Source organism: Salvia miltiorrhiza, chromosome 1 (genome assembly GCF_028751815.1).
Source record: "Salvia miltiorrhiza cultivar Shanhuang (shh) chromosome 1, IMPLAD_Smil_shh, whole genome shotgun sequence".
Lineage (NCBI taxonomy): Eukaryota > Viridiplantae > Streptophyta > Magnoliopsida > Lamiales > Lamiaceae > Salvia > Salvia miltiorrhiza.
In genome coordinates this window covers 984929-997030 of record NC_080387.1, presented here as the reverse complement: position 1 = coordinate 997030, position 12102 = coordinate 984929, and the positions used below count along the sequence as shown (strand labels likewise).

The 12102-nt window shown below is 43.8% G+C and overlaps 1 protein-coding gene across 2 annotated transcripts; it reads right to left on the bottom strand.

Moving 5' to 3' along the window:
- Positions 1-485: 485 nt before the first annotated feature.
- LOC131007209 (ABC transporter B family member 4-like) lies at positions 486-5782 on the bottom strand. Of its 2 annotated transcripts, none has more exons than XM_057934360.1 (8): positions 5479-5782; positions 4650-4947; positions 4522-4576; positions 4048-4445; positions 3736-3974; positions 2856-3655; positions 1643-2787; positions 486-1575 (listed from the first exon to the last, which is right to left on the bottom strand). In XM_057934360.1, exons 2-8 carry the CDS (start codon positions 4899-4901, stop codon positions 655-657), a joined length of 3810 nt encoding a protein of 1269 aa, XP_057790343.1. In that variant the 5' UTR covers positions 4902-4947; positions 5479-5782; the 3' UTR covers positions 486-654. The 2 variants fall into 2 exon arrangements, with proteins under 2 accessions (XP_057790343.1, XP_057790344.1); XM_057934361.1 differs by lacking the exon at positions 5479-5782 and adding an exon at positions 5400-5429.
- Between the last annotated feature and the right edge of the window lie 6320 nt (positions 5783-12102).

Below are 12102 nucleotides of genomic sequence, written 5' to 3'. Positions count from 1 at the left end.
AATCTTTTTACAAATATTTTTCAACTATAATTTATTATTTCCATCATATATCATTTACGTTCATTTTTCTTCGATTTTTTCTCTCTAAAAAGATATTTTCTCTCTCTAACAAAAGAATTCTCTCTCTAGCTTATAAGCTCAATTATCCAAACACTTTGATAACTTATAAGGCTCTTAAAAATAACATCTTATAAGCTCTTGAAACATCTTATAAGCTCCAAAAGCTTAGAAGCTCTTTAAAATAAGCTTAGCCAAACACCCTCTAATACATGCACAGGATCTCCATAATCATAATCTAGTTTGTTCGCAGATTACGTCATCCATGACTTCACCTACCACCAAACGTCATGCATGACATTTCAATGTTCCGCCCACACGTCTATTTTGCATAATACTTTCTGTCTCCTCCTTTTTTATTCTTTGTAATTGTATCCAATGAGTGTATGTGTGTGTAAATATATAGCACATGATATGTACAAGTTAAATGAATCACTAAAAAGAGCGGAAACTTGTAGTATTAAAAATGAAGAATCTAAATACAACGAGAAGTGAAAATTAATTTGGTGTTTAATAATTAAGCAGAAGAAATCCCCAAGAGAATATCAAGCGATGCGAACTCTTGTCACCAACAATGAGATCTATGATTCAAACTAATTAAGCAGGAGCAGAAGTTGCTGACGTATGAAGTGCGACTAATGAAGCGTAAAAACCATCTTTGATGTTGATTAGAGTTTCATGCTTCCCTTTCTCCACTATCACTCCATTCTTCACCACAGCGATCACATTGGCTCCTTTGATCGTCGACAGCCTATGCGCCACCACCACCGTGGTCCGGTCCACCATAACCCGGTCGAGCGCATCCTGAACCACTTTCTCCGACTCCGCATCCAATGCGCTCGTAGCCTCGTCCAGCAGCAGTATCTTGGGAGCCTTGACGATGGCACGGGCAATGGCGACGCGCTGCTTCTGCCCCCCGGACAGCTGAACCCCTCGCTCCCCCACCACCGTGTCGTACCCGTTGGCCAGCCCGCTGATGAACTTGTGCGCGTTGGCCATCTCGGCCGCACCGATGATCTCTGCCTCCGTGGCATCGCCTCCCTTGCCGTAGGCGATGTTGGCTCGGATGGTGTCATTGAAGAGGACTGGCTCTTGGCTCACTAGCCCCATCTGCTGCCTCAGCCATTTCAGCTGGAACTTTTGTATCTCAACTCCGTCGATGCTTATGTGGCCTGAATCAGGATCGTAGAATCTCTGCAGCAATGACACGACTGTTGATTTACCGCTGCCGCTCTCCCCGACCAACGCAACGGTCTTGCCGCTGCGGATGGTGAGGGACAGGTCACGGAAGATCTGAACATCTGGCCTAGTGGGATACTTGAAACTCACGTGCCGTAGCTCTATCTCTCCCTTCATACTCTCTAGCTTCACGCCGGATTCGTCGCTTGGGTCGATCTTGGATTCCCTATCGAGAATCGCAAAGACTGAGGCAGACGCGCTCTTGGCCTTGCTCGAGTCCGGAGCTAATGAGCTTGATTGGGAGATTGCTATAGCCGCCATTGTTAGAGCAAAGAAAACCTGCAATTAATTGAATCAATTAATTGAGTGTATATGCATGCATGTTGAAGATGATGAGTGAGCTTACGCGAAAGACATCGGAAAATGTGATCTTGCCATCTTGAACAAGGCGAGCTCCTGCATAGAAGCTTGTAGCGTAGACGAGAAACAGCAAGGCATAGGATAAACCAAAGCCGACCCCACTAATAACTCCTTGTCTAATCCCATTCTTCATTGGACCTTGGCATTTGATTCTGTACATTTCCATCACCTTCTCCTCTGCACAGAAGGAAGCAACTGTTCGTATACTTCCAACTGCGTCGTTAGCAACCTGACTTGCTTCTTCATACATGGCCTTTGCATCTGCGCTGAAGCCTTTCAAGAACTTGACCTGCACAAACCCGCTGAGTCCTATGAGAGGTATCATAGCAAGTATGATGAGTGCCAGTTGCCAACTAGCTTGAAAAGCAATGCCCAGCCCCACAACTGCCGATGACAAGTCTTGAACCATTTGCGCCAGGGCATCGCCAACGAGAGCACGAACGCTCGCAGCATCAGCGGACAGCCTTGCTCCGATCATACCACTCGAGTGGTCGGGCTCATCGTACCAAGAAACCTCCATTCTAACCGCCTTCTCGAAGCACATCAGCCTAATCCTCTTAATCAGCTTATTCCCGGCCACACCGAACAGATAAGTCCTCGCTGGATACGCCACCAGTGATACGGCTCCCAGCCCCGCGAATATCAATGACCAGAATTTCGAGTCCTTGCGTAGCTTATGCGGCGTCTCAAAGAAGGTTTTGATCACGCTTGATATCAATATCCCGAATACGGGCATCACTGCACCATTAACAATTGCAGCTATAGCTCCCAAGATGAGCACGGGCACCTCGGGCTTATTCAGATAGGCAAGGCGACGAATGGAGACGTTAGGATGCTTCTCAGAGGAAGTAGAACTAAAATCTGGACCTTGTTCTGATGGATTGATTGTGGGAGGCAGAGCAAATGATAGCGGTAATGATTGGCGACGGCTGCTGTTTCCTATCTCAGAGGAACCTCCTTTACTAATGGAGCGCATGGATGACAGCTTGCGGCTTGAGTGTCGACCGGAATCCATGCTCGCATCTGATCTTTCGTTTTCATCGACGTTGTCCGACTCCTTGTTTGCTTCCTGCAAGCGTATGAGCTGCGAATACGCCCCATCTGGATCCTCAAGAAGTTCATCATGCGTTCCTGCACCACAGAATTGTTGTTAGAGTTGAAGTGACACATAACTGACTAAGAAACTGCAATTATGCTACCTTTCTCAACCATCTTTCCTTGATGAATAACTGCAATCATATGAGCATTCCTGACTGTGCTGAGGCGATGGGCCACAATGACTGTGGTTCTGTTCACCATAATCCTGTCCAACGCCTCTTGCACCACTCTCTCAGACTCCGCATCTAGAGCACTCGTAGCCTCGTCTAAGAGTAGTATCCTCGGGTCCTTTAGGATTGCTCTAGCAATGGCGATTCTCTGCTTCTGTCCACCCGAAAGCTGAGTGCCATGTTCACCAACCGTGCTATCCAGTCCCTGAGGCAGTTTATCGATGAATTTAGCAGCATTCGCTAGCTCTGCAGCCACTCTGATTTCCTCTGTAGTTGCACCATCCTTGCCGTATGCAATGTTATCCTTAATGCTACCGGTGAAGAGCACCGGTTCTTGGCTCACAAGGCCGATTTTCGACCTGATCCACTTGAGCTGGAACTCCTTGAGATTGACTCCATCGATTAGCACTTGGCCAGCTTGGGGGTCATAGAATCTCTCTATCAAGCTCACAACAGTTGATTTGCCGCTCCCACTCTGTCCGACCAGAGCTGCCGTCGTCCCACTAGGGATGGAGAGAGAGAAGCCTCTGAATATCTGCTCATCTGGCCGAGCAGGGTAGCTGAAATAAACATCATTCAGCTCTATGTCCCCACGAATGTCTTGAAGCTTCTTCCCCCTGCTATCATACGCATCAATCTCGGGCTTCCTATTTATAGTCTCGAACATCTTGTAAGCCGCTGCTCGACCCGCTGCAAACGCAGTCATGCAAGGGGATGCCTGCCCCAGAGACCTACAGTTACAGTTAAGACATAGTTACAATCATGGCAGTGGCACAACGAGTTTCAGAGGTTTAGTTTACACTTTACACACATTGAACCAGTTAGCACCGCGATAATCACATTGAGCACTTCGCCACCGCTATAACCTTTCTCCAATATCATCTTTGCACCAAACCAAATAGCCAAAGCATAGCTGCAGAATATAATGAACATGGCAGATCCAAAACCTAACCCTGTGGCCCATCCTTCCTGTACACCTGAATGATAGGCCTTGATGAGGGACTTTTCGTACTCAGCCACAGCTCGTTTCTCGCCAGTAAATGAGGCCACCTGCATTGCTTCCACACATTAGGATTCTACACAGAAAGAAAAGAAATATCAAGTTTGTTATGTCACAACATACAGTTCTAATGGAGCCAATCGTCTGCTCCACCACAGTTGCAGCCTTGGCATACGCGTTCTGGCCGCGAGAAGCCATCTTAGATAGGACGGCAGACATGAGGCCACCGGATATGACGAGCAGAGGAATGGATGATAGCATGACAAGAGTGAGAAGCCATCCTTTGATGAAAGCAATCACAAAGCCACCCACAAATGTAGCCAGCAGCTGTATAAATTTCCCAACCTTCTCCCCCATGGCATCTTGAATGAGTACAGTGTCGCCCGACATTCGCCCCACCACTTCTCCGGTGTTAGTTTCCTTGTCGAAGAAAGCAACATCCTGTCTCAAGATTGTCCTCAAATACAAACTCCTGATTCTTGCAGCCTGCCTTTCCCCGGTGATCATCCACCCACTCACCTCTACAACATATATATGATTATTCAAAATTCCGGAATGAATGATTTTGTGACAAGGGTTGAATTTGAATGTGCTTACGCAGAAATGCCGCAGCGCCGCACCCCATTGCCAAATACACAAACTTTAATGCTACCTAGAATGTATTTGAAGGAGAGTAAGTGAAGAAATAGAGACAAGCAGACAGCAGCAGTAGTTTAAGCTACTACCTTAGAAACAACAGAAACAACGTTGTCTGTTTGGTTTTGGCCGAAAGAGTCGACAAGTTCCCCAAACAGGATTGTCATGAGAGGTAGGGAGATGCCATTGCCAACAGCCCCAATGGAACCCACAATCATTAGTAGTTTGTCGAAAGAATCAGCAAACGCAAACAGCTTGTGAAAGGGCACCGCGTGTTCCTCCGATTTAATCTCTTTGCTGCCGTTTCCATCTGCATCATTACCATGGCTCTCCGCTTGCATCGTATCAACACCAACCCAATCTCCACGTTTCGGCTAACTTATATCACTATATTTAAACACACCAACTCAACAAAGGTAGAGACACCTCATATGCTTCATACATGTACAACCTCACTAAAAAAAATACAACTATCTATTGTTGTTCACAGAGAGGATCGCACTAACACAACCTCAAAGCCAAAGGAGATCTACCACCAAAAGCAACAAACTCTCTCTCTCTCTCTCATATGTATTCATGTATGTGTGTGTAAAAAAGCAGGAGAAAACTAAATATCACCTTCTTTCATTCCCTTGTCACATCCAATCATTTAGGCCTCGATGGATTGGGCCACAAAGAACATTAAAATCATATTTCCCTTTTTTTGACTCATATAATACAGGCAACATAAAACAAGACAATAGGCAAAGAGAAAGAGGAAGTGGTGATTCCTCAGAGAACCCAAATCAGGAGGGCAGAAAATAGATTTGTCAGTTAGGAGAGAGAAGAAGAAGACTTACCACCAACAGCACAAAAAGTTCAACAGGTAAAATAGAAAAGTATCATGTATACATGATATTAGAGAGAGAGAGAGCATACCTGTAATAGAATATTAAAGGATGATGAATCTGCTGAAGTGATGAAGCAACTAGTTAAGAGTTAGAGGTCTAAATTAAAAAAGTGTAAGGACGCAAGTGAATAAAAAAAGAGACGTAATCAAAGGATGAGCTTAGAGGAATTAATTTGGAAAGCTAATTTCTAGTTATATATAGGTGGAGAAGTGGGGTGCAAGAGTCAAGTCCAAACTGCAACCATATTTTTTCTTTTTCATAAAAAAGGTATTGCTTGCGTGGTGAGCAAGCAGTACGTGAACTTGCATCGCATCTTCTTCATTTCTCTTTCTACATGTGCCACTCAATCTGAATCTCTCTCTACTCTCTATATACTAATACTCACAAATATTCATTATACATTATGGAACTATTACTATTTTACTCACAAATTTGTTATTTCAGTTTTTTTTGTTGTTTAAACTCAAAAATACTCTTCATGTTACTCAATCATGTGATCTAGTGGTAAAAAAAAACCACAATCCAATATTATATTTTTTACATCTTCAGCGTGGAGTATTAATTTGTAGGAAATGAGAAAGAGATAATAAGAGTATATTAAACTTTAACACATTTAGAAACAACAAAATTGTATTTTCATTAGAATGAATAAAATCATAATTTTGTTGACATCAGAATATTGAATCTCCCCCAAAGGAACCAAAAAAAAAATCATATTCAAATTTGATGCGGTCATTCAAGTAGACTTTTTCGTTTTAAGGCTCTCCAGCTCATCTATCCAGAATACACCAACTTTCTCGCCATTTTTTTAACATATCCATGCAGTATTAATTAATTATCAAGATATTTTTCTTTCTTATTGGAGACTGTGATATGTTCTCCATATCTGTATGCTGGTAAATGGATTAATGGCTTTCGTGTTAAATTGCGTGCGTTAATTTATGGCTAGTGCGTTCCCCAATATCACTACTAGTGAGTGATATCATTTTATAATATTCTAGCTAGTGAATGTATCAGCTCAAAATAAATATTTTAATCAATGAATGGTAATAAACTAAAACTAAAACTAGTGTTATTTGGACAAAATTTCTCTGGATAAAAAAAAATTAAATATTTAAAAAATTAATTGATTTAAAAATTTTGGTTCAAATTTAAAAAGAATTTAGTTAATTTTATTATTTTCTTCACATTGTATTTTTTGTAATTTTTTAACATTTTACAAAAATTTTATTCTTTTATATAGTTTTTATACTTTGAAAAAATAATACTAAATTAAAAAAATTACAAAAAGACTACACTGTAGAGAAAATAATAAAACTAACTAAATTTTTTAAATATAATTAATTTTTAAAATATTTAACTTTTTTATTTTTGAACAGATTCTGTCCAAATAGGATAAACTAATATAATTAGGGAAAGTTGAAAGTAGGTGCATCTCCACCACTGCAAATATAATGCTTTTCCTTTTGGTTGCAAATTAAACTGTATTTTTGTAAACTATAATAATGAGATGAGAAAAAGTGGCATCACTACATTTAATTAATTAGGTTAGCATAGAAATATAGAACAAAAGTGAGTCAAAGTTGTTGGAGCGTTTACATTTCGACTTAACTCCCACGAATCTTCAATTTTCTTGGAGAAGAAGCGTCTACCATTCTGGGCCGGCCCACACTTCAAATTTTATATATTCATCACCGCAAAAATAATACTCATCACCCCGAAACATATATATATCCAACAAAAATCACACGTTCACTTATTCTTTAAGCTTTGGATGGTATTAATTCTCCAATTCAATTAGTCATTATGATATTAATTTAAAGATAATTGATAAATGTAAAAATCAGAACAATTGTAAATTAGTCATGATGATATTAATTTAAAGATAATTGATAAATGTGAAAATCAGAACAATTGCAAATTTGTGTATTTGAAGGTAAATGTTTATTTTGTTAGCAAAATTAAAATTAGGTGTAAGTTGATGTATTAGACACAATTGCTCTTTTTAGCTTTGATAAATTGGAATGGATATCAAGTAAAGAAGATAGGAAATGTTAATATGCTGGTAAAAGAAGACAAAATACTGAAATATTTGAAGGGCGAAATTTCACTGAAGACTCAATTATGATTGAATACTAGTGTTAGCCACGTGGAAAAAGCGGACTAATACTTGAATCAAGTATCAGTAGATATTATTTCTTGGACTGAAGACTTATGTTGAAGACAAGCCACGTATTCAAGCCAAGTACAACTGCATTAAATGCGAGTGATAAGAAGATCGTCCTCATCTGCACAGAGTTTCCTATTATGTGCTAACTTTTCAGAAGCGTCATGCTCTTACTGCTAAGAACGCCCAATCCTCAACCAATCAGGAGCCCTGAAGATTGAAGCCTCAGCCGAAGATTCAAATTTGTCTCACAACGGCAGAAATCTTGAAGACCATCTCACCAACGGATCTATTCAAGGCTCCGCATATAAATAGAACTCGAAGATCATCATCAATCTTCACCGATTCAAACAATCAAGCTAAAGCTCTGCCAAATTTGCGACTCGGCCTATTCATTGCTTTCTAAAGTTTGAATAGAAGAAGAGAATACACAAAGCCCAAATCATTTCACTGATTACCAAAATTCTCTTACATTCTTAGGCAATCTCATTGTAACCCTTAGCCTAAGCCTCGATTACTAAGAGCTTGTTCTCAGTAATCTAGTTGGTATTCGAACCCCTTTTCAAAAGAGCGAAAAGAGAGTTTGAGAGAGGGAGTTCTAGACTGTTGTCTGAACTCAAGAGTTCTTGGCCTCCACAAGCAAGACGTGTGTTGTCTTAGCAACTGCGAGCTGAGAAGGAGACGAGAAGTCCAATCCAATGTATTGGCACTGAAACATTGTTGTTTCAGTTTAAGGTTTGTTGTGCACCCGTAAGCACAAGCCCAGAGTGTTTGTCAGTTTGATCAGTTGGTTGTGGACGTAGGAACTCGTTTTCCAAACCATGTAAAAATCATTGTGTTGTTTATCGTTTTCAGTTCTTTCCTTTCTTCTGCTGTGTTCAAACTCTTTATCTAACTGAAACTGGTTAACTGAAAAAGAGAAACCTAAAACTGACAAAGTGTTAATCACAAATGCTATTTCCTAAAAATTTATTTTTCCGCTGCTGGTGTTGTCAGTCTAACTGACAAGTCCTTGGATAGTCACAGTAAGATTTATAACACTTATCTTGGTAAAGCGTAAATGAACGGTGATCATTTGTTCGGTAAATTATCGGTGAATTATGGATTTTACCTAGAGATTGATCGGAAAAGTGAGAAAAGTTTGTTAGATTGTTGAGAGCACGAGAAAAGATTACTGCAGTAGTGAAAGTATTGAAAGCGTAAGTCTACAAGGTACAAGCTCATGGCTATTTATAGATTACACGTTAAGGGTAAAAGGGTAACTTCATCGCTGGAACACGCGTCTTGCATGGTCAGGGGCACAATGGTAATTCTGTCCCCAGGCGGGAGGTTTTCCCGCCCTTCCGGTGATTCCTCTGGCGAAAACCATCTCTCTGGCAAGAATGGCTTCTCTGGTGTAAATCGCTCCTCTGACAAGCCTATCCTTCTGGCTAAGATCATTTCTCTGCTCTGCACATATTACTCCTCATCAGCTACTCCCCCCTCTGGTCTGACTAGTTCGCTCTGGAGCAGAGTAATCTAGTCAGAGTGTTCGCCCGCGTGGCTGACGTCATCCGCATTAAATGCCCGCCCTTTTTACAGTGTACTTTTCCGCTTTTCGAGGTTACTTTTTAACCTTCGCGTCTTTTCGTCTCTCCGTAGGAATCCTTGACCGTCGATTATTTCCTCTGTGCCACGTGTCGCTCATCCCGCTAGTTGGTGGTTACCCGCGTACGTTATACTTAGGCGATTCAAATCCTTACTATTCATCTTCTTCCATTTTACTTCTTCGCGATTCTCTCTTGATTTTCGGCGATCCCCTCCCTGTTCCGGCGTATTTCTCGCAATCCTTCCGCTCCAGTTCTTTGTCTTAGGTAAATCGCGTATCCTCCCCTCCTGATACTTGTTTTTAGTGTATAGTTTTTCTGGAATTGTTGGTGCTCTGACTGAGCGTGGAGCCCTAGTTTTTTTTTTCAAGGGAATACTTGTGCTTTTACGATCATGGCCTCCTCCGGTGCCCAACCTGATTTCTCTCCCTCTCCTTCTCCTTCTCCCCTAGCTTCTCCAACTTCCTCTCCCCCTCCTTCCAACCTTAGCCTATCTCAGGATTCCCCGGCGTCGTCTGAGCCTCAACCTTCCGCTCCCAAATCACCCAAGACCATTCCTACATCCCGCTTAGGTGTTGCGGAGATGCAGAGAATGTTTGATAGGTGCCAATGTCCGGAGGGCTTGACTTTTGAGCCCTATTCCAAGGCCTCCGAGCCCTTCACCAAACTGCACATGAATAAAATCCCCCTCTTTCGTGCCCAAGTGGATGCTGGTTTAAGGCTTCCCCCTCCCGCCCTCTTAGTAAAAGTCTGCAATCACTTCCGAATTCCCTTCTTCCAAGTGGCTCCCTCCGCTCTCCGGAGGTTATTTTCTTTCCATATCCTTTGCACAACTCATAGTGTTCAGGACACCGCTACCCTATTTCTTCAAACCCAAACCCTGAGGTGGCAGGGCCACCCTTTATACAGCTTTGCCGCCTTCAAAACTTATCCCACCACCTTCCTTAATTTCCTCAACTCCCACGACAAAGGCTTCATAGCCTTTTATTGCTTTGTGAAAACCAATCGGGGTTCCTGGCGTCAATTCGATGCTCAGGAGCTGCTATGGCATGAGTCTCGGACCAACTATAAGCCTCCTGCCCTGGGGAAGCCCACCGATTTTGACTTAGGTGTAATAGGCTTCCTCAACACCCTGAATAGAGATGATCCTCTTCCTTGTAAGGAGCTGGCTGAGAGTAATTCGGCCTTAGCTGCCACCGGCTTGTTTCCCCTATTTCCCCGCCGCTCTATAAGTAAAATTAGGTGTTAGTAAATATGCACAAATTATTTATTACCTTGCCTTGGTTGATAAATTCTTATTTGTTTGCAGGGATGTCGTGGAGAAGCAAGTGCAGGGCCGATCTCGCGGCTGCCCGTCCCTCTGGCGATGAGGGACAAGGCTCTGAGCAGCCCGTGGACCCCGGTGAATGTTTCCCAGCTGATACCTGTTGCCCCCGGGGAGACTACTCCTGTGCAGCACTTCCCCCCGAGCAAGGGGAAAGACATGGAGGTGCTGACCATGTTCAGCCCGGACAGCCAGAGGGCAGGGAGCTCTGGCTCTGGCCAGACCAGAGGGAAATCCGCCATTCAAGTGGTGGATGTTGAGGACGATGTGCCCCTCTCCCAAGTACTCCACAACATCCCAACTCCCGATTCCCGTTTAGTCCAAAGGAAAAGAAAGGCTACCACGCTGGCCCTTGAAGAGAAACGGCGCAATAAAAGCCTACAGAAGGGCAGCAAGTTTGTGGACCCCGAGGCTGGGTCGGCAGGTGAAACGGAGGCGATCTCCGTGGATGCTGAAGGGGGCAAGGCACTAGCCTTGCCCGCAGGGGAGTCGGAGGCCTCAGGCTCCAGGCCGATCTCGTCCCTAAAGGGGAGTGATTTTGTCCGCACCCTGCTCTCCCACATCCATCCCAAGGATAGGGAGGCCATGCAGAAGATAAAAAAGGCTGCGTTGGCTAACTCACTCAGCCGCTTGGTGCTTCAGGTGCCCTACATTATTTAACATGTTTGAATGATTTTATTACTAACCTCTCAATTTCTCTGCCCTGACATTTTCCCTTCATTTCTCTGCAGCTGGAGTCCCAGGTCGGGGAGGTGGTCCAGTGCATTAATGACTATGGTGCACTGGAAAACAAATTGGAAACAGAGAAGCAGCGGACGACGCAGCGTGATAAGGAGGTTGCTGGTACCGTGGAGCGGTACAGCAAAGCCGAGGCGGACGTGGCTGAGCTGAAAGCGAAGCTTGCCCAAGCCGAGGTGGAAAAGGCCTCTCTGGCCTCTGAGCTGCAGAGGGTTAAGAAGGAAGGTCATGACAGCCTCCTCCGCCTCAGGGCGAAATATGATGAGGAATACAAGGAGGCCAAGCGTGGCTGGAGGAGGGCCTGTACCGGTGCTCAGAACCGTGGCTACGCTCTGGGGACCCAGGACCAGCGCCTAGAGTTCTTTCTTTCTCCTCAGGGCCAACACTTCCTGGGTATGATGCTGGAGGGTACTTTGGCAGCCTTTCAGCGGACTCCGGATTATCTGGAGGGTTTTGGCTCCATCTTCGCCTATGTAATAAAGCAATCCGCAACAAAGGCGTTAGAGATAGCGGGCGCATCCGCGGAGCAGATCGCGACTCTGGACATGGATTCCCTGTCATGTAAACATCAAGGATGAGGATTTGAACCAGCTGTTGGGGATTACAGCAGAGTCCCCGGCGAAGCCCGAGTGGTGGTATCCGGTTCTGGAGAAGGCCCTTCCCTATTTTACTTTTGGGGTCGGCTCTGCATCGGTGCCTGCTGCTCCGGTATACCGGCCTCCCTTCTGCGCCTCCTTGGTGAACTTCGTGAACCAGCTACGGGGTCCGGCTGGTGAAAGTTCCCTGGGGTTTTCACAATTCAGCATGGAGCCTCCCCTGCCCTCCGGTTTCCAGGCC

What these genes read in the sequence shown, in the direction of transcription:
- LOC131007209 (XM_057934360.1), bottom strand. Translation starts at nt 4,901, where the DNA reads ATGCAAGCGGAGAGCCATGGTAATGATGCAGATGGAAACGGCAGCAAA. An exon ending in AGGAAAGATGGTTGAGAAAG is followed by an intron (nt 2,788 to 2,855) that starts GTAGCATAATTG and finishes TCTGTGGTGCAG; the next exon opens with GAACGCATGATGAACTTCTT. An exon ending in CATTTTCCGATGTCTTTCGC is followed by an intron (nt 1,576 to 1,642) that starts GTAAGCTCACTC and finishes AATTAATTGCAG; the next exon opens with GTTTTCTTTGCTCTAACAAT.